Here is a 22,754-nt window from a genome sequence, read left to right as displayed (position 1 = left end):
TTTGGTCCGGACTCTTCACGGGTAAAGTTCAAAATGGTGATCTCAATTTTTCAGAACCACAAACCCATCGATAAACTTCTCACCTTTCGATGATTATCTTCAGCTTCAGATATGAACTTGTAATGTAAACTGAAAGAAAGTTTTTAAAAAGTGAGAAAAATTCTAAACCAATAAATTGAAGGCTCGATAAGTATTTTCTCAAACCAATCAAATCTTGTTTTATCCGATGTAGTATGTACAAAGCCGAAAACAACTTTGTAGAGACTGACAATGAAATTCAAAAAAAAACTATTATCCATGAAACTCCCTTGCTGGATTCTTATCAAGCACGTTATGACATTTAATCAGAAAGACGACCACAGAAAAGAAATTGAAGATAGTGTTTTATCAGGCTTCTCGGTCTTTTTATTCGCCCAGAGACAATCAGTTTCGTCTATTGAATTTTTGCGCTTCATTGGAGATCCTCTAACTCAGTCAGTAGTATGGTTTTTTGGAAAAAAATCAAAGAAAAAAAGCTAGGAATTTTTTTTCGCAAGATAAACTTTTTCAGAAACAATTTTTTTCAGAAACTAATTTTTTAAACAATCAAAATAAGAATTTTTAAAAACTTTTTACAACATATTTTTATTTACAAATTGTATTTACAATTATACAGTTGTTAGCAATAAAATTCAGAAACAGTTTTTGTATTTATCTCTCCAATTCTAAATCTACCATCTGTACAGGTTCAACGTGGTTGCCTCTACTTATGCCCCTAACTATCATCTCCAACATACTCTCAATCTTCTGACATCGCTCGTTCACTTCTGAGATCTGATTGGTCAGTGTTTGTTCAGTCGACTCCAGTCTCGTCTCCAAGTGATCAATTTGATCTGAAATATCAATAAGTTATGACGCTATATTCTATTCAGAGTTTTCTTGGGCAAAATTTTAAAAATTAATTTCATGAAATCTCAAAGTTTGAGCTGTTATTACAATAAAACGCCAAAAAATTCCAAGCGTATTTTTTGCAATGATCTTGTCAATGATTTTCGTTCCAGTGCACATATTAGTTAGTATCAGGCTACAGTCTCATAGTTTCTAATTCAGTATTATAATTCAAAAGAAAGGAGCAATTTTTTCCTCTAAAATAACCAAAAAAAAATTGCATGTAGTTCTTAAGCAAGGGCACAGCAGCGGTTCGTCGTGATAAGCTGTACAGATCGTAAGTTGTTCCTTCCCCTCGTGGAAAATTGATCTTATTTAATATGGTTTATACTTACCCTTAAGGTCTGCGTTTTTGTCTCGGATATTTGTGAGCTCTCGCTCGAAAGCGAACTTGCTGTCGTCCAATTCTTCTTTCGGCTTAGAAGAATGTTCTTTGACGGCTTCTTGAATTGATTTCTGTATTTCCTGCAGCTCACCTGAATAATTATGGAAACATCAAAAAACTATCATACAACATATTGTTTCATAATTTGACATTGAATTGACGCGAAATTGGCAAAAACTTTTCTTTGATTAAAAGTCACGCTTTTTTCCGAAAACTTGGCAACCAGTATTACGAAGGTCAAAACCAAGTTGTTTTGTGGAAAATGTTTTGATGAACCAATTTTTTTTACATTGCTAAATCTAAAGTTTTGAGGAGTAAAAACATAATTATGTTTGAAAAACATCTGAAAAACATGTTTAGGTCTGCCGATGTTGAGTTCTGAGATTTGAACTGATTGACAATGGTGCAAAAAAACTCAGAGAGACTTTTTGAGAAAAACCGCGGAAAAATGTCGTGAAACGAGAAATTGGAAGTTTGTATTTGATTTGATCTTGCCTTTGATAGTGTTGGTCGCTTTGTCGATGATTATTGACCTGTTCTCTATCTTTCTCACCCTCTCTTCTATGTTTTCCTGCTGTCTCTTCTCAGTCAGAGAAGCAAACTCTTTCGCGCTGAAAGTTCAAGAATCAATTAAAAGAATTCAGAGAAACCAATGAAAAGTTCGAAAAATATATATATATACCTAATCCAATAATCGTTCAAAAAAATATTCAAAAAAACAACATTATATAAGACTCCAAAATTCTGTCCTTCATTTTTTCTAAAAATCTTCATTAAGTTAGATCAAATTATTTTCTCAAGACACAAAAATGTAGTCGCTTTATTCGGGGCTTCGCCTTCCAACGAGGATTTTTAGTTCACTGTGAAATTCGCTCAATAAATTCGCTTTATTCGGGCTTCGCCTTCCAACGAGGATTTTTAGTTCACTCTGAAAGTTTGCTTAATTGTTTCTCCCAAACGATTCTAATTTGTATTTATAAACTTTTTATAAATAACTTTGTAACTAGATATCGTTTGGAAACCATTTATTATATTATTATTTGTCTGTGGTTTTTGTACCGTATATCTTCCCATTTCTCCAGCTTCTTCGGGTCTCTTGGCTTCTCTGTCAGTCTCTTCATCTTGGGTTTTGACATGTTCTTCACACTCACAATCACAGTGTACACGTGTGACACTATGATGAACGGCGGGGGCAGCCAGGGACTGAAGAAAACAGAAACAATTCATTCAAATTGATGACCTTAAATAGGTCACAATTGAACAGTCTCAATAGAATTGTTCTATTGGCAGAACTTTGCGAAATTAGAATAAAATTAGAAGAAAATGGGCGAAATTAGAGGAAAATAGCAATACTGACTGGGACTGTAGAAAAAAAATGGAGTTTTCATTCAAAAAGCTGAATTCAAATGGGTCCAAATCAGTCTCAGTTGAATTCTGCGATAAGCAAAGTTTATCAGAGCTAGAAGAAATGTCTTAGATAGCAAAAAAAGTTCAGAGAGCAGCCATAAAAGTAGAAGGTTGATGTATGGAGCATAAACTAGCAGTTTCTGATTAATTTATCAGAAAAAAAATAGAAAACTCCAAAATAAATCACAAAATTTGTATGAGTTCAACATAACTTGAAAATGATAAGTTGCGACAAGTTGAAAATGCATTTTCCCATAAAAAAATCAAATGAATTCTGATATGAAATTTTTTTATGTTGTGCAACAACAAAAACACCAAAAATTTTTTCTATTATTTCAGATTTTTTCTGCAATACTTTCAAGTGATAGCTCATAGACTCCATTCCAACTAACTGAAGGGGAAAAAAGTTATTGAAAAACATCTGATTATGACTCACCGGTTGTAGTGCTCCTTGATGACCTCAAACACCTGGAACTTCCAGTACACATTGCTCTCTTTGTTCACATCTTCGTATCTAAGTTTTGTTTTAGATATCAATACCTTTCCAATTTTTCAATCCAAATCACTGTATTTTGCTCAAAATTAATTTTTTTTCTGTACGTAGCATTTTAAGGTTTAACTAAGGTTGAGTATAATACGTTTGTCAAAGCCTGGTTAATTCTCATATAATTTGACGTTTAATTTTTGTAAGTATCGGACATGGTAAAGAAACAAACGTGAAAAATTTACGCAGGATAAGTCATGAAAAAGAGCGATAATTAAGTGATTAGTTTTTCTAGAAAGTAAATTTAACTTCAAAACTTAAACCTCAACAACGCAAACATTTTTTAATGAGTATGTATCACAAATTTGTTGTGTGCATTAAAATTACCAGATTTTACCTTTTCTGCTTTTTTCCCGACCTATCCTCCTCAATTTATTGTTTTCAAAAAAAAAATTAAAAAAAGTTCATCCAAAAATCAAAATTGCAGAAAAACCTATCACCGGTTTTAAATTTGATTAGTTGGTCAAATCATTGCTCAAGTTTTTGTTTTTAATCAGAAAAGACAGCAGTTTTGAAAAGCGCTAACTATATGGTTTTTCTTGCAATTAAGACTAACTGAAAAATCTTAGTTAGCTGTTCTGTTTTGAGGAATTTTTTAAGACTGTGTGCGTTGCACTTTTGCCAATTTTTAAGCCTACGCAGCCTCTGATATTCTACAGGAAAAACAATTATCGAATCAAGATATGAGAAAACTTTGTGGTGTTTACAGAATTTTTTTCCGAGACTGTTGCTAGGTTACCTGTTGTTGAAAATAGCAATCAGAAGGTTGAGAAGCAACACATTAGTGAATAACATGTAGAGTGCCTTCAACACTATGGCGAATACCGTTTTCCTCTCATCTGGACAATCTTCCATCGGCCACAAGGCTTCAGATCCTGGAAACCAGAAAAAAAATCATTTTTCTCGATAAAGTTTGCGTTATATTAAACTGTTTCGCTTAGGTTCAATGTTTATTAATTTTCCATGGTTCAAAACTTGGAGAAAAAGTATGCTATTCAGCGAAAAACTGCGTTGGTTTTTTTTCTATATTCTGAAACGAGATAATAACAAATGCTATTTAAAGAAGAGGAGGTAATATTCAAATGAAGAAGAGGACCTTCGAGTTTACCAAATTGATTGTTTTTCTTACCTTCAGTGCAGTTCTCGAAATGTGTAGCGCCTATCTCTTCGAAGTTGGGCTCGCCCAGCATCTCAAAGTATGATCGGAAAAAGACCCCCCAAGGTATACTGAATGCAGGTTGAGTGATACCAGGGTAGATCAGTGATTGAACTGCAACTCCATAGGCCACGACGTAAACTGGAATATATTGCAGCGATTGTTATTGACTAAATTGTTTTGGACCAACCTCCAACTCAATATCCTATATTTTGTTCAAATTATAACCATCAGTTGTTTTTTTTTGAGGATTTCACATGTTTCGTATTTTTTCCTCTGTTTTCGAAGTTTCGTAATTTGGACAACCAAAAAGTAATTATTAGGTTGTACTTGTTCATTTTTTTCACGCAAATACAACGTTATCAGAGAAGTGATATCATATTAAAGCTTTCAGCGTTGACTTCATAACCTTCGATATCAATTCCTGTATTCAAAACTGCTCGTAACAGGAGAAAAGACAAAACCCTTGAGGTTCAAACTGCCCTCTCGCGTCTGTGAAATACTTTTTTAGTTTTGAAAACACATTGATGCCTCTAAAATGAAAAAATATATATAAGCAATTTGTTCAGATTTTACAAAACGTTCCAACCATGTGAAAAACTTATGGTGATATAGTTAGTGTTATTTTCTTATAGAAAAACCGATTGATTTTCCCTATTGAATGAACAAGGACTTTGAGCCTGATTAAGCAGCCGCTTACGCAATACTATATGCTTATAATTTTGCGGTTACTGTCCCAAAACAGTTTCGCTCAAGTTGTCAATACGTTTCAGACCAGCAAAAGTTCTAATTGAAAATGGCTATTTAAATTTTGGTTTGATGAAATGCCTCAAAGATGAACTCATCAAAAGTTTTAACATTTAAAGAAACTTCACAGTTTTTTACTAACCCAGAGCAATGCAGAAGAAGAATCCAAGATCAGTGAGCATTTTGGAAATCATCACTATTTTAGGTCCCAAATAGTTGTGCATTGAAAACACACTGGTGAATCGAATGAAGTACAGAATTAAAGTAACCACGTAGAAACCATGTGCAACATTCAAGAGGTCTAAACAAAATTGAAGAATTCCCTACATGAGCAAATATACAAAGTTGAAAAAAAACAGTATCGAAAAGTTTTGGGTTAATAGTTTTGATATACTGAACTTTATCAAACTTGGATTCATTTCTATTTAAAAATATACGTTGTTTTGTCTCATTGTGAGCAGATTTTCTATTCTTTTTAAAATTAAATTTGTGTACAAGAAGTTAAAAACTTTCGAGTATACAGATTTCGTAGTAAAAGGCAAATTTTCAATTTCAGCAGATTGCTTTTGCATGCAAACGCTGGTTTTTCAGGCAAAATGAAGGTCTCAAATTCCAGTGAGACTGCTAATTTCAATCAAGATTGGACTACAGCTCTATATTTTATACATTTTGTCGGTTCGAACTTATGGCTATCGAGATTGTAAGCAATAACAGTCTTTAAAATTAAATTAGAAAGCAGTTTGCTAATTATGGTCCAGGCTGACATGCGATCTTAAATTCCAGACTTCAAAATTTTGAGACCGATTACCTCATCAAAAAAATAAAATGAGAGCTTGCCGAGCATACGATGTCAATGCAAGCCAAATTTTTATTTTTTTCCATCAGAGAAAAATCCATCAGATGTTGCAGTAAGTTGGTTGGCAAAATTGCCAAAATACCGATTTAACGTTCTTTTTGTAATTCTTAAAAAAGATGTAACAATATTGCCTAAATAACGTACGCTTATAGAAGAAAACCTTTCGAGAAAGTTCTTAAGCCACGCTAAAAGTTGACTTCTAGTTCTCATATGGTTCATTTACGATTCGAAAAGCTGGAAGTTGTTATCAGAGAGATTCTTATTGTTTTTGGCGGCAAACAAAAACAAAAAAAGAGCTTCCAATGGAGCCATTTTTACGTTTTGACTCTAACCCTGTTACCTGGTAAATACGTTGGAAAAATAAGGCTGCGAAACAGCAAGAAAAAACGATTTCAAGTCATGAAATAGGTTTTTGGACACGATGATGAAAATAATTTGACTACCGACTTTCGCTCGATACCTAATTTTACAAGTTTTTACGCACTGGGGTTTTTAGGTTTCATTTTAACTCTACCGATGATTTTCATCGAGTGGCGAGCTTTTTACTAGATTTACTGTTCATTTAAATATGCCAAATTGCTACATTATGCTTCGTCTCATTGTTTTTTCCGTTTTCAACAAGTTCTTATTGACAATTGTAGTTTTCACGCGGTGTCTAAATTTGCTCACCCCAGTCCTCGTTCATGCGCATGACTAACCCAGGAACGAATGACGTCAGAGCCACTAAATCCACTGCATTCCATCTAAACAAAGAAAAGTTGATCGAAAACATTTTAGAAAAAAGGCAGCTCGTATCTGAGGAAAAAATGCTGATTCTTCCGACTGCTTATTAAATGTTCTCAAAAATTTTATGATTAATAGAATTTTGACAAATTATAATGTTACACTAAGGCTGACAAAATGAGATTTTAAGTCCTAAAGTTTGAGTGATGTATTGATTTAAAACGACCAGTTAACTTGGCTCAATTCAATTTGGAGTGATTTGTAGAGCGGGATGAATCAATACGCGTAAATAATGCGCGGTACAATTTCAGCATCAAATTATAGAACGAACAACTTGGCTACACTCGAGAAACAAGTTAATATAGTAGTGTGTGAATTTTGTGGGGCCCATGAAGATCCATGGATCGATAGCCGAGATAAATTTCTTTCAACACTGATGCAAATAGAAAACCACGCCAATCAAATATATTCTTCATTTTTTTCGCAAGTCGAAACAAGGAAATATTGTAAAAGTGATCTTTTTCACAAAATTTATTGTTCATTTTCTTCGCAACTCGGAACAATCAAATTTTGTAAATGTGATCTTTTTCGCAAAATTTCAATATGGTTTTTTTTGGGACTACTTTGACGACTACAATTAATAATTGGTTAATCAGAGCGCAATTTATTTTGTTCTATTAAAGCGTAAACGGCAAATCCTTTAAATTTAATTGAGGCAAGCAACGTAATTTTACACAAAAAGTTACCACGCACAAAATATATCAATTGGTAGTTTACAGATTTTTTCGCTTCAAAAAGTGGATGAAATTTTAAAACAAGAAAAAACTCAAACCTGTTTTTTGGAGTTTTTTTTAGAAAATCATCCTCCCAGATGCTTGCTATGCAAAATACAAAGTGGTCGAATTTGCAGTTCGCAAAATTTAAATCAACCTTATCGCATGCCCCCATTCAATTTGAAAGAATCTCTATGACGGATTAAAATTCCGCTTACGCCTTAATTGCACCAAATATATGGCTCATCAATTGTCCTAAACTGGGTAATTTGCAATTTTTAAGCACCCATAAGTTTCTAAAAAATCACAAGTGAAATATCTTTATAATTTTTAGCTTAACACAACAATATTTTTTGGAAGAAATAAAAAAAAATGTCAAAAACTGCTGTGCTCAAAATTTTGGAGATGCAGGAAATAATGGAGAAAAAACCCAAAAGACACGTTTCCTCACATGAATGCAAAAATTGGCGGCTTTGCTTTCTTTACTGATATTGATAAGAGTTCGATGAAACTTTTAGAGAAAAAATTTGAGTTATTTAGAATTATGTTTAAACTTGCACAAAAACCAGTTTAAATCGTTGACCTATTTAATGATTTTTTTTGTCTTTGTCATACTTGTTTTCGAAGAAAACGTCAATCCTTTTCATCAGAGTGGATTCTGATATGATGACGAACTGTCTCAATTCCTCCAGGGCTAAGTTGAGCATCCAGAATATGATCACGTACTCTTCCACTCTCGGCGTTTTCTTCAGCCCTAATTGATAATTATGTGAGATAAGAAGACAAAAAAGAAAAGTCGAATGTCAAAAAAGAAAATCTACAGAAAAATCAAAAAATAAAAATAGTCAAAAAATAATTAAAAGAACAAACGATCAATTTCAAAAAATTTTAAAGCAGAACAAACAAAATTTTTCAGAGCAGGAGCGGAGAACTTTCTCTTTCTCGATGGGGAGATTGAGGGAGAGGGTGGGGGGTGCACGGACTTTCAAAAAGAATACTCTCACAAATTTTGTCGATTTTTTTAGGTCGACCAAAATGATTTTCGTGATGGGGTCCAATATGTTGGCGAAGAAAGAAAATTCAGTAAGCAACTTTAATGTTAATCAAAAAATACTCCCAAAAGTTCTTTTTGCAACTAATATTTCTAATTTTTAATAAATTATACCAAATGTTACACTTTGCTTTGTCCATTTTTTTAATGAAACTTTTTTTCTACCACGTTTTATAACTAATTTGATTTTTTTTTCGAAATTAGAAATGAATATACGTACCATCCAAAGTGACGATACTGAATAGGACCAAGAATGCGACAGTAGCGATCAGATTGAGGATGAAGGTGACAATTGGTGCGGTGTAGAAATATTTGTATCTGTAGAACATGTTCAACTCCCCGTTCTTCATCTTGGAAGAGGAGAGAAGAGAATCTTCGCTCTCCAGGACCTGGAGAAGAAAAAAAAAGAAAGAAAAATAATTAACCAGGGGTACATCAGCGGTTCTTCGTGAAGAACTGAACAGCTCGTATGTTGGTCCTTTCCCTTGTGGATAAATCGTCTTAACTAACAGAAATTACATGGCTGTTAATGTCAAAATTTCAAAAAATTGCTGTTCGAGTCAAAAATCCAAAAAACATTTACTGAGTTTATCACACGAAAAACTGAGAAATTACGTTATGAGAATGTTTTATAAAGCTAAAAAAATATTTTTTCTTTCCCTTGAAGCTTAACCCGGTTCTACTAACAAAACAATTTTATCCCATTATAGGGTAGTTTTACTATTTAGCTGGACGCTAGATGGGCAAAAGACCAAATTTTTTTATTAAATGAACTTAATTATTAGCCCCTATTAAGTCTGTAGCTTGTTTTTTAAATATACATGTAATTCAGGGGCGGATCTAGGATTTTCTCCTAGATTTTTTTATGTCAACGGTGGGCGGATTTTTTTATGTCAACCAAAATGCTTTTCTCCCAAATCATACAGGCGTTTTTAGGCATTTTTTGGAATTTTTTGACCAAAAAGTTACGTTTTTTGGCGCGCTTCCCCTGCACAAAATAAGTGTTTTTTAGCACCCACGGCGCCTTCAGAAAAATTTTTTAGGTTCCGCCAGCCATTAAAAGCATTTTTTTTGCAAAATTAGCGTATTGGTTTGACGTACTTAATAAATTTGGGGAGGGTATTTGCCTGTTCATGAAGGACAAGAAAGAGGATTCCAGAAACCCAGACCAAGTTGCCAAAACGCAGTTTCTTGTGTTTTAGTAGCTCTTTTTTACCAAAAAGTTGTGTTGTTTTTTGATTATGCACTCATGGAAACTAGAATGAATTGTTATTGAATGTCGGGGAATGGCGAAGGGGGAATGTGGAGGGGGATTGGGGGAGGGTAATGGGAAGGGGTGGGTGCAATTGTTAATGAAAAACGAACTGGGGATAAATGTTAATAAACGTAGGGGGGAGGGGGGTGTTAACGTTGCAAAAATCTGAAAATTGAGAAGGCAAAACTAGGTCAAGCCGCATCCAAGTTTAGGCGTAAGTAACCGATTATAACGGATTATTAGGATGATTTTTTGACATTTAAAAATGAATATAATTACCAAAATTAGGTGATTGAAGGATTTATAAATGATTATAATCGTGATATTTTCCAAGGGATTATAATATCTTTTAATTGATTATAATTTATCATAGCCCATACAAAAAACTGCTTAAGCTAATTAAAATCGACTATAATCTATTGTAATTTTTTATTTTGCTAAAATTTAGTGACATAAATGTTTTACTTTAAATATATTCTACGGGTTATTATATTTCTGTCAACAACAAAATCTACAAAGTGATAGTTGTCACAGTTTGGTTCATCTGAGCACAAAGTTTTATCACAAAAAAAGTTTCATGGATATCCCTTCTTTTTAGTTGAGAGGCTCCCGCGGTAGATGAAAAATGATTCTTCCTAATAAGTCATGAAGCTAAAGAAATATGCTGACATTTTGGTGTGAAAAAATGAGCATTGTGAAAGAAGAAACGAAAAAACAAAAAATCAAAAGTTTGAGTTGATTTGAAAACTTTTAAATTAATTCTTAAAATTTTCATGTAAGTCAATGTCTACGAAAAGCTTAAAATAAGGCAATTCAGATGCATGGGCGATGACAGAATGGGCAAACAATTGAAAGAAATTGTAATCAATTATCATCGATTATAATGAATTTTTTGTGCAAAACAAATGAATTAGAGGTTGGGATGAAAAAATTGACTATTATTGATGATAGTCTATACAATTTTTTTTTCGAAAATTAGATCGATTAAAATTGATTGTAATCGACTAAAATGAACCATAATTGATTTTATTTTGATTTCAAAAAGAGAGATTACAACCAATTATTATTTGAATAAAATGGATTTTTTTTCTCTAAATTTCAGTTGGAGTGGCACTGAAACAATAATATAGTCGATTACTAGCGCTTGAAACTGGTTGGGCAAACTGGTTAGATGCGTTAAGTTTTCTGTCAAGAAAATCCACTAAAATCGATTATTCTTCATGAAAATCGAGTGCGGTAAGATGGGAACAATTTTGCAATTTATATTTTAGTCTATAAAATTCAAATTTCTACCTGCAATTCCGCTGTTTCTGGTCTGGTTGGCGAATCTTTCTGAATTGCAATGTCTCCTTTATTGTTATTTTTCAGTATTCCATTTGTTTCACTATCGTCTTGATTCAATCGTTTTCTGTCTTGTTCCAGTTCGGCTTGCTCGATTGAAACGTCAACTTTAAACCACAGTGCGTATATAAAAAACGGTATCAAAGCTGCGCCCACAATTCTCCAATACGGGTTTCGATCGCTTAGTTTTCCCAGCCAAACTTCGCGAACTAATGTTTGGCAGCCACTTTGAGCAATGAAATCCTTGCAATCAGCCCGAATAGCTAAATCGAGGCAAGTTTTTGATCCCCATGGTTCGTGTTCGGCTTTCAACACTGTTTGACACCTTTTGGCGTCTGAATCGTAACAGGTATTTAAGATTCCTTTGGCTCGGAATTCATAAAGGTCGTGCATATTTTCGACTTTAATTTGCAAATTTATGTCAACACGAACGCCAGATGAATTCAAAATGGTCTTTGAAACTAGAATCGCAAAAAGCGCAGCCGATGTTTTGCATAGCATATCTTCCCAGAAATATTCACTTGCTTCGGGTCGAATGAACAAAAGTGAATAAACGAACAATTCGCGTTCTGGATGTCTGAAAGTTTGCAGGTAACTTTGATTTGAGCTTAATTCTTGAGCGTGATGAATCTTGTTGTTATTGTTCCGTCGTTTTTTCTTGCTGAGGATGTTGTTTACCGCATCTTTCGAAGGATCAGTTCGTTCTATCATCGAATATTGAGGATCATACTCAATATTTGAAACTTTTAGCAGCGCAGATTGGATATCTTCCAAAGTTCGTCGGGGAATATGCTTTTTTCCTTCTTTCGTTTCCAACGTTTCCAGAAGGAATTTCTCTGTCGAAAACTTCAATGTGTCATTGTAGAGCTCTTCAAGTTTGCCTTTTGTCAGAAAATTTGGAAGTGTTACGATTTCAGCAAAGATTTTGACAAATTCTAGTTTGTTTTCGATTAAAGATTTGGTTAGGAATTCTTCGATGTCGCGCATGTCGATTTGATCCTTGTTTTTCCTCAAAACTTGATCAGCCATGTCATGTCTGTTCCAAAGAAGGGATAGCTCGAGCTGGGTTCGAACGTCCAACCCTCCCATTTCGAGGAGCGTTTGAAGAATTGCTTTGTCCAGGTCACCTAATAGCAGGAAAAAATTAGGTAAAAAGTACAATTCAAATGACTTTTTGTTTTCTAACGTAATGACATCTAACTGACTAAATGGGAATCCAGAAATAAATTATTTCACGCAAAGTTTTTCAAATAATGTTTCAAGATTGTATCAATCATCGATAAGACGACATAAAAGATTGAACTAATTATTGCTAATTAGAAAAGTCTTTTTTGTTCTTGAGTTTAATTCCAAGTTTAATGAATTAGTGAGTTTAATGGTATTTTTGGCTAAATTTGGCTAAAAAAAGTCCTAAATTTGGCTGAAATAATAATTACCCGCCGATTCGCCGTCATCTTCATCAAATTCGAACACTCTGATTTTGTCCTTGAATACGAGACATTCCATCAACCAGTTTACTATTTTGTCCAGATTGTCCCCCTGGAGTTTGAGATCTTTTCTTGTCTTCTCTCGAACTAATTCTTCTATTTTGTCTTTCGGCTTATCGGGATACTGAGCGTAGGGTTTTAATTACATTTAGGCTCATTATATCAACGATTAAAAGCAAAAACTGATTTTTTAAGTGATAAAAATACGAAAAATTCATAAACAAAATTGTAAATGAAAATACAATTTGATGTATGCTTTTAAACTGTTGCGTTTGGTAGAAAGTTTTTTTTGTATATTTTCTCAAAAAATATATTCGCAAAGTTTAAACTGACTGAAATTTTTGAAAATTATTTAATTATTTTTTCTGTTCAAATATTTGTTTATAAGGGCCTAAAGTAAGTATAATTGTTTCCCTTTCTCTCAACTTTCACAGCAAATGCCAGCACATCAGCCCCCCTCCCTGACCCATCAATCACGACACAGGGCGTGCCGTTTATCAGAGCATTACGAGCAGTGTCGATTGTGCCGGGTCCCCCCTCGACCATCACGCACACTATCGGAACCTTGGTTCCTGGAACAAACAACGTGTTTTTTCAAAATTTTTAATATCATGTCGAAAATAGCACATTACGAGGCCAAACTGTGCGCTGAATAGGCGAACAATTTGGTGTCTGTAAGACCTGGATTCCGGAGACAAGAGTTCAAACATGTTCCAAAATGTAAGTGGATTCCGCTGACAAAATTTCTGTCGATTCCGCGTACAAATATCTCCAATGAAAGCTTTGTCGATGCATTAGTTTTGCTAGGGATTCTGCGACGAGCGAATATAGCTAGCTGTTCAGGATTCGGAAAATGTAAACAGTTTCCACAAAATCAAGTAGATTCCGCAAGTTTATGCGGATTCAGATTAAAATTTGCAGACTCCGCATACAAACTAGATTTTGGCCTGTTGCGAAATCCGCTTATTATTAATCAAATGCTCTGTTTGGCCTCGTAAAAAAAGCGACAATTTATTTTTTCATTTAACTTTATAATAACTCGTTTTCAAGATGGGTTCAAGTTTTACTTTTTTTACACAACTCATGAAAACGAAAACTCCCATCATGGAAGAACACCAAAAATTCAGACGCTGCCTATCGAGTAAGATCTTTTCAAAATGTCTATGAAATATCTAAGCTCTGAACAGTTCAATGTTTAAAAACGATCGGAAAATATCCTTCAAAAACGCTGAGAACTGAAAAAAAGACGGAAGAGAAAAAACGGTGACATTTCAGATTTTTCCAGGGAAAATTTTGAGGAAGGTTTGAGTAGTAAGAACAAACACGTGAAACTAGCAAAAAAATTCTGCCTCTATCATCTATAACTTTAAACTGAAAAACTTCAATTTTTCGATGTCCACTTTTTCTACTCGTACTCAATCATATTTCATCATTGAATAATTTTGACTTTATTAATACCTCCTCGTAACTTGAAATTTTCACTCATATGAACATATGAAGTATGAACAAATATGAACAAAACTTGCGTAAAAATTCCGCTTTTCAATTTTTCCAACAATTCTTTTTCCGAAAATTGTGTACTTCAGATAATTCCTACTTATCTCTTAAATCTTCTCCATTTTTTACTCCAAAGTTTTCCTGAGATGAATAGCTGGATAGAGCAAAAAATCATATTTAAAGAAACTGAAAACTTTTGGACCGAAAAACAATTGGCAACAAAAAGTTAAATATGAAAACTTATCACTATTAACACGAAAAAAAGTCAATGAAAAATCTTAACCACATATTGAATTTTCTGAATAATGGCTTGGAATCATTTTTAAAAATAATTTCTGCGAAAAGTCACGAAAATCAGAATTTGTTCGTGGAAAACGCACTAAAAACAGAATGGCAAGAAATAAAGGAGCTGAAAAATTAATCTTGGCACGAGTAATTTTGAGCAAAAATTTGAATGAGTTGAACTTATTGGCCAAGTTGGCTAAAAAGTTGAAAACGTGGAAAAGTCTGCCAATTCCACGTACGAAAAAGAGCCGAAAAACAGATTTTTTTGCAGATATTTTTGCCAAACATTCCAGCTAACCTCAAATAATTTTGTGTAAATCGACGTTTAAAAAATCAACCGAAAAAGACGTTTCGTTTTTCGCACATTTCATGCCAAAATATTTTCAACCAATCAGAGCTCAATGTTGAAAAAATTGGAAGAAATGAGCCATAACATTTGTCAATTTTCGACGCCTTAAAGGGCGCTGATTGGTTGAAAAGTTTTGTGCAATCGATCCTACGCGCATGAGAATAGCCCCGCCCGCATTATATCTGGATCAAGATAGAGATGGACCTGCCTTTTTTGCCAACTCCGTTGTTGCAGACTATCCTCTCGAAGTTGCCCCTCAGCCCCTGTTCCTTCCCAAACTGCCCCCTGCTCCCATCATCACACAGAATGAAGTGGGTGTGATTCGGATCCAGTCCGGTGCCCTGGAATATATAGAGATCTTAAATTAAACTCTTAATACATTTTAGCCAGTGGCCATTTTTTGTAGCCATTTTTTTCACCTTTTAGAGCACGTGGGTCTTATGCACAAACGGCCCAAAATCAAAATTTTTATATCTTTACCTAAACTTTATGCGGTAGAATTTGATTGGCTAATATGAGCCAATCAAGTTCAAGCAACATGGTTAGGCTTTTCAATCAACTGTTCCAGCAGAAAAAATATTAGCCGAATTTACCGAGAATGTGAATCGTAGTCAAATAAAAAGTTTATTTCCTGTTCTAGTGAAGTTTTGCCAAGACGGGAAAAGTTCAGTAAAATGGTTTCAATAAATTTTTGGTCATTTTGGCCAATCATTTTATCTGCTTTGGAATTTAATGCAAATGTGGCACCATGTTGTTTGCTTTGATTGACTAATTAATCAATCAGATGGATCAACATTGACATATGATCAAAATGTAGAAATAATTAATTTGGGCCGTTTAGTGCATATAAGACCCGAGCACTTGAAATCAATGTTAGTAAACATATAAATTTAAACAGCTCCGTTAACTAAGTTTAGCAGCTCGGTTTTGACCGGCTAAATTGTTGAACGTTTGCCGATAGTCCAGTTAAAACTTTGACAGTAACCATAAAACATTGGAAATTTGAACAGATACACTTTGAGTCATTACTTTGACGGGCTTTTGGTAGTTTGCCTCATAATCCTTTTTGACGTCGTGATTCTGAGGGGGGGTTAGGTACTCCCCGTGACCCGGAACCGCCCCCCAAGTTGCAATGCCAATCGCCACCACTTCATTCCTAAAAACAAGACATTTTTTTCTTTCGAGCTAGTTGGCCTTTTTACAGAACAGAACTTCAGTTAACAACTCGTAGTGAAACAAAAAGAATTAAAACGCCATAGTGGATTTAAGATCCTAGGACAATATTGAAAGTTTTTTCAAAGTCAATCTTTTGTCTCTAGTTCAATTTTAATTCATTGTTTAATTTGAGAAGCACAAAAAAAAATTTAACGGCACTTTGAGAGTTTAATTTTTAATGTATTTGAAATCTTAGAACAGTTCAGAGCAGACTAGTGTCCGAGACAAAACATGAGAAGACCTTTCAGTCTATGTGCACAATCTTTGAAACCCTGACAACAAAATTTAAAAAAAAATAGATCACTTGAAGTACTGGACTATTTTACGCTGTTTTTGGTATTCCCGCACTGAAGTTTCTCGGATAAAAATAGATTATATTGAGAAAATGTTGCGGAAAAGGTTGCCATTATAATCGATTATGTGTAACCAGTTTAAGCAACATTTTCTCTTATAATAGAAAGAAAATTGATTACTTTCATGAAGATTATATTGCCTTATAATTCCACTAAAATGTTTTTTATCTCCACGTAATCTCAACAAAATTTATTTTTTTTTCGCCCTGAAATCGCCATAAAATCGCAATAAAATCTATTGTATTCGCCATAAAACTGCCAGAAAATCGCAACAAAAACTATTGCTATCCCTTCGGCCCCTCAAGCTTTTACCACTGAAGGGGTAGGGTAAACTGGGGGGGTGCAAACTGGGGGGGGGGGGCATAACCGGGGGATGGGTAAATAAACCGGGGGGGGGGATGCTTATTCGCATTCTTCCCAGAAATAGTCAATGAAGTAGAAAAATATGGTTTGTTAGGATCTTTTAAAAATCTAATTAATATACAAAACTTTTTGAACGTGCAACAAAAAATCAACTAAAAGGTTCTATTAGACTAATGAACTGCGTGCGGCAAAGTTAAATAAACAATTTTCATAAAAAGTTTATAGGGATCTCTTAGTCAAATAAACGATTAGGAAGAAGAAACAAAATCTGGGTTCTGCCCTAACAGAAATAAACTCTCAACAAGAATTCCTAAAAGCAATAATTCCACTATACTGCCATGCTAAGGGATTAAAATTTCATTGGAAAAGGAAAGATCAAGTTTTGATCTTGATTAAGAGCCTAGAAAAATAAACCTAACAAACTTTTGAATAGTTTTACATAAATAATAAAAAGACAAGGAAAAAAACTTAAATATAAAAAATTTTTAAAAAATATTAAATGTTAAATTACAATAAAATTTTAAAAAATTAAAATTTTGACCCGGTAATTTTTGAGAAAAATTACATCACTAAATATGTCGTCGATCATCTAGATAAACAAAAATTTTAAAATAAAGTTAAAATAAAAAATGATGTGACCTGGTATCAGAAGCGGACACACTGCTCAGCACGTGATCTCTTACAGCTTCCCCACATATCTTCATGATGCCCGCATTTGTCCCCCCAGTTATGACCCAAGCACCCTTAGTGGCGACAACTCGTTGCAGCCCTTGTCTCAGTTTGTCGTGGTCCTGCACAGAGATAAACACGGTGTTGTGAATTATTAAAAATTTAAACACTGGAAAATGCATTTTGAGTTTATACAATCTGAAACATCGAAAAACCAGCATTGAAGTTTGACAACTTCCAACATGTGGAAAAAGCACGATGGATCTTACTTTTAAAAATACTAACATTTTTGTAACAATTTTGACAATTTTAAAGGTGCTAGCCATTTTAAACACTAGAAAAAAATAAAGGCAGACAGGTTTTTTGTCTTTACATGCCCGGGTTGACCTCCATAAACCGAAAATGTTTATCTTACATTTCCCCACACCGAAAATGCTTATCATACAATTGCCTACATCTGCCTACGTATGGAAAAATGCTAATACAATTTTCAAACAATTTTTAAAAAATTTCCAAGTAAAATCGAAATTGCCCCAAAAAATGTTTCATTTTTTTCAACCTCAAATCGAATTTTGTACTCAAACAAACAATTTCAAAAAAAATTTGCATGTAAATTTAAATTTTTTGTCTGCATAACTTAGTCCACGATGCACAAAAATTGGAGTTTTTTCCGTTTTTCTGGATAACTTTTTTAAACAGGCTAAGAACTCCTGTTTTTCGTTTGTATGGCAGGTTTATATATGCCTTGATCAATGTCTGATAAGCTGAAAAATCAATTTAAAAAAATCATCTTTGAAAAACTTTGCCAAAATTTAAAAGTTTGATGCTTTCACTATATCATTTGTGAAGTAATCCCTTGTACAATTCAGATCGTTTCCATTGCATTGTCAATGACAGACGATCAACCTTTTTGGAATTCTAGTGCTGAGTACACCATGGGTGTATTCACTTGGGATCGGTCACGAACACACCCCAAAAAAATTCAAAAATAAAATTTAGAAAAAATCAGTTTTCTGGTTTATGAAAAAATGCTTATCCTACACTTTTCATTTATGAAAAAATGCTTATCCTAAAGTTTTTCTTACAATTTTCTGAGTCCATGAAACTGCAGGAAATTGTAGGACAAGCATTTTTGGTCAACCCTGGTGGTCCTAGCGATATTGTATATCACAGTCCATATAGTTTTACTTTGAGCGCTCTTCGATAAACATCCTCTTCTCATTTCGGATCTACTTAAGAACCCCCCCTATTGTATCTACTAAAGACAGCAATTGAATCTAATAAAAACAGTTAATTCGCTCTAAAGCAATGTATCTAAATTCGAATTTTGCTGCGTTCTGATTTGTCGAAATTTTGCTGCAAGTAATCTACTTAACAATCCCCCCTTCTTGTTCAATAGATCCCTCATTTCATTGAAATTATTGAAAATAACAGAACGAGTTAAATCGAACCGTTTGCTGGAAATTTTTTATCAACCCGAAGAGACATCGCACCATAAAAGTAAGTGCTTATTTAACAGTTCATTGTGAATTGCTACATTTTTTGAGTGTTAATTTAAGCTCAAAACCCGAGTGATGGTTCAGATCAGGGTTGGTAAATATTGTATGGATGGAATCCTTATGGGCCATACCATACATACCCATATGGATGGCATCCATTTACTTTATGGCCATATGGAGAGACGGCGATTGCCATATGTAACTGGCAAGGCAATGCAAACAGCGAATGACGTTACGAAAGTAAATGACTAAAAGTAAATGTAATTTGGCACGCTAGATGGCGTCATTGACGTAATCTAGCGTGCCAAATTACATTTACTTTCAGATTGTTTGTGTACGCTTTGGAAGAGCCTACAACTTCGTCATTTGCCGACCAAGTCTTGAGCAAACAGCGAAAACTCACATCTGGCACAAATGTCGCATGGCTGACTGGTACCTCAAATCGTTTGGAACTTCTCTTTAGCCATGTCAAACACATTTTCCCGGACAGCCGAAAAGCAACACTTCCCCCGAAACGTGGAGATGCAGATATTTTTAAAGACAAACTCCGAATTTTGGTCTCAACATACGGTGCAGCAGATTGTTTAAGTTTAGTTCAGTGCTTAGCATTACCTATTGTTATGTTTAAACATTTTAGCGACTTTCTAGTCATTTTTCTAGTCATTTCTTTTTTTCTTCTCCATATATGGCCATAATGGCCATATAGAAGGCGACATAAATATTTAAGGCCATAATGGAAGGCCGGGCCCCCATCGGTATGGCCATACCATATTTACCAACCCTGGTTCAGAGCACATTAGTGCTGCTTTAAGTTTACTACACCAATCTCTGTGTTGTTTAAATGCATGAGATTGTGTTGCAGAAGCAAGAAATGGTTAGCTTGGAAATGAAAAATACCATATTCGAAACTGGTTTTGTTCGATACTTATTTTGCTCAGTTTGTTCGGTAAAACTGAAACTGATTTGCAAAAAAAACTGATCAACCAGTTACTTAAAAAACTGTATCTCTGCTCAAAACGTTGTTTTCTTGCATTCGTTGCTTATAAAACAGTTTTGCTGAAGAAATTTGTTGCAACTTATAAAACTCGATAAAACCTTCAACTTATAAACCTAATCGAATTTTTAGTTTCTTATACGTGCAAATTCTTAATCACAGCTCGTCGGACAGTTGTTTTAGGTAACTCAAAACCTCGTATACGAACAAAACATTTGACTGTTTAAAACTCAATGGAAGTTCAAAAATCTTAGCCAATCTCTTTTTCAAATTTTCCTGAACAAAAAAATTGCAAAAACTAAAACTCTGTTACAAAATGAAACTAAGCTCAGCAATTAGTAAATTCTTAAATTAGTTCATGAAATTTCTGACAAATTTTGTCTAAAGTTCTAAAATGATTTTTTTTCTTTGAGATTTTTTGTGAAAACCATTCCCCCACACGCCACATAAAAATCAAAGTGATAAATTTTGCTCCTTGCAACAAATCAATTATGGCAAATAAGCTCCGTTCAACCAATTCCAAACAATTTCTAAGACGGATTAAAACTTCGCTTACGAGTTAATAGCGCGAAATATATTACCGAAATGTATTGAAATATTTATTCCATTTTAGGCTCAAGACAACAGTACTTTCTGAATGATATCTAAAATAATCCGTTAAAAAAGGCTAGTTAAAAAGTCGAAATTTGTTTGAAGAAAAAAAATCCACACCGAGCACAAGTTTTCCGCTATTTTGGTTATTTTAGTCAGAACAATAACACGCAACTCTATGCAAAATTGCTGGTCACACAAATTTCAAACATTTTGCAAAATTGGTGAAGTATAATTTTCAATATGTTTTATGTTGAAGCGCAAGTGCATACATCTTACGTTTAATAACTCAAGTGCTTAAAAAGTAAAAATTACAATTTTGAGAAGAGACTTTCTTAACGATAAAAGGAAGTTCCGATTGAAAATACAAACCTTTTTCTTCATTTTGAAATCTGCAGCGCCCCCCGTCACAGAAATAATCAAAGACGGCTTCGACACTTTCCAGTTGGCATGGACATGTTTTATCAATTTATCGACATCCACGTCGTCGGCTATTCGCATGTAAGGTGAACCACTATGCAATGTATCTTGATTTTTGAACCGCACAGTTCCTGCACAGCGCCACTCTGTCGTCTTAGTGCAAGTGGCCGAATCCCATTTTGAGCCGAAAGGTTTCTCGAGGACTTCATTATCATGTTTTATGTTCAACAAACCACACTGGCATTCTTTCGAATCCTTTTTTGGACAGAAAATGTTGCATTCTTTTTCTTTGAAGTATTGCTCGTTTAGTTTGGCGCCGGCGATCGCCGCGAATTTACGGGTGTTCGCTGCGACGCTCCGTCGGCCGCGTCCGACATTTTGAAGTCGCTGGCTTGGCCTTCGTTCTCTTGATTCATTTGGATCGAGTAAAATTGGGTTGTCCATTTTTGAAGCAGTCCAAATATAAAGTTATGTAACAAGTTAGGTAGAAAACCTGTAACAAAGTGTCTAAATTCTGGTTTTAGTAGAATTTTGAAGGTTTTTATTAACCCGACCTTTTTTACGCACGGATTAACGTGACGTTAGTTAAGCACAACATGCGTTTCTTAACTTGATAAATTGACAAAAAATTCAAAAACACGCACGAGCTTTCAATGTTGAACAACTGCTTTATTTTTCAATGCTATACGTTTAACAAACAATAAAACCGCACGTTTTTCGTCACAATCTGCTAAGCAGATTTTCATTTGGCGTACAGATTTGAAGCTTCGAAACAATAAATTTTTAATATCACCTGTAAATAATCAGCTGCCAGTATAACTACAACTTTGAGAAACTCAACAAGAGGCTTTTGTCTCATTGCTTGTGGTGGACGTGGCTTTCGTATTAAATATAACATCATATTAGTTTGTTTTCAATCAATTTCTTCTTGGTATCAATCGTAATCCATTTTGTTTCAGCCGAGATTTCAGCAAAAAAAATGAAATCTAGGCATGGAAGAACTCTCAACTAAAATTTTCGGTCATTATTCATGTCTTGAAAAAATAATAACATGGGTCGTCAATTGAGATTTTACTTCGTTTTTTTGTAAGTTTTTGAAAAATCCATGAAATTGGGCTTCCCGGACCAGGGCGCTCAACTCACTAGGTATTGTATTTGTCTGACACATTCCGGACGGCTCGACAGACTTATAGAGAGGACATGCTGACAATTATTTTATTACAAAGCTGTAAGTGTTGTAATATGGTGACTTTTCTCACAAGAACTTTGAAAAATAAGAACTTAGGAACGAGTTCAAAACAAGAATTTATTATATCCAATTGTTTTATTGTATCATTTTATAATGTTTTATTTTATTGTTCCGACTTTCGATACGAAAGTAACGGAATATTTGTGCTCGGGGTGAGTTTTTTTTTTCTTCAGACAAATTTCGACTTTTTAACTAGCCTTTTTTGACGGAAATTTACTATATCATTCGAAAAGTATAGTTGTCCTGAGCTCAAATTTGAAAAGATATTTCACCTGTGATCAATTTTCGCAAAGTTGTGGGGGCTTAAAGATTGCCATTTTGGCCAATTTGGGACAATTAACGCGCGATATATTTCGCGCTATTGACGCGTAAGCGGAGAGTTAATCCGTCTTAGCAATCGTTCCGAAGTGGTTTAACGAAGCTTATTGGCCATAATTCATTTGTTACAAGTAGCGAAATCTATCCTTTTGTACTTTATATGGCGTGTGGGGAAATGATTTTTATTTAAAAAAATTCAAATTTTTGAAAAAAAAAATTTTCATTTTGTTTTATTATTTTTAATTTTTTAATGTTATTACTGCTCCATAAACCTTAATAGGCAGTCGGAACATTCAGGGC

At 34.1% G+C, this 22,754-nt stretch overlaps 1 protein-coding gene across 1 annotated transcript; it reads right to left on the bottom strand.

Moving 5' to 3' along the window:
- Positions 1–618: 618 nt before the first annotated feature.
- Positions 619–21,609, bottom strand: LOC134852845 (transient receptor potential cation channel subfamily M member 2-like). The gene is made up of 18 exons (XM_063868678.1): positions 20,840–21,609; positions 17,354–17,505; positions 15,813–15,939; positions 14,992–15,124; positions 13,069–13,224; positions 12,602–12,778; positions 11,118–12,292; positions 8,790–8,958; positions 8,134–8,272; positions 6,692–6,765; positions 5,309–5,467; positions 4,393–4,560; positions 4,003–4,138; positions 3,156–3,233; positions 2,372–2,515; positions 1,808–1,923; positions 1,263–1,403; positions 619–872 (listed from the first exon to the last, which is right to left on the bottom strand). The coding sequence occupies exons 1-18, from the start codon at positions 21,329–21,331 to the stop codon at positions 691–693; spliced, it is 3,918 nt and encodes a 1,305-aa protein (XP_063724748.1). The 5' UTR covers positions 21,332–21,609; the 3' UTR covers positions 619–690.
- Between the last annotated feature and the right edge of the window lie 1,145 nt (positions 21,610–22,754).

Source organism: Symsagittifera roscoffensis, chromosome 8 (genome assembly GCF_963678635.1).
Source record: "Symsagittifera roscoffensis chromosome 8, txSymRosc1.1, whole genome shotgun sequence".
NCBI lineage: Eukaryota > Metazoa > Xenacoelomorpha > Acoela > Convolutidae > Symsagittifera > Symsagittifera roscoffensis.
The sequence above is the reverse complement of the archived record's forward strand: the minus strand, read 5'-3'. Positions and strand labels throughout refer to the sequence as shown.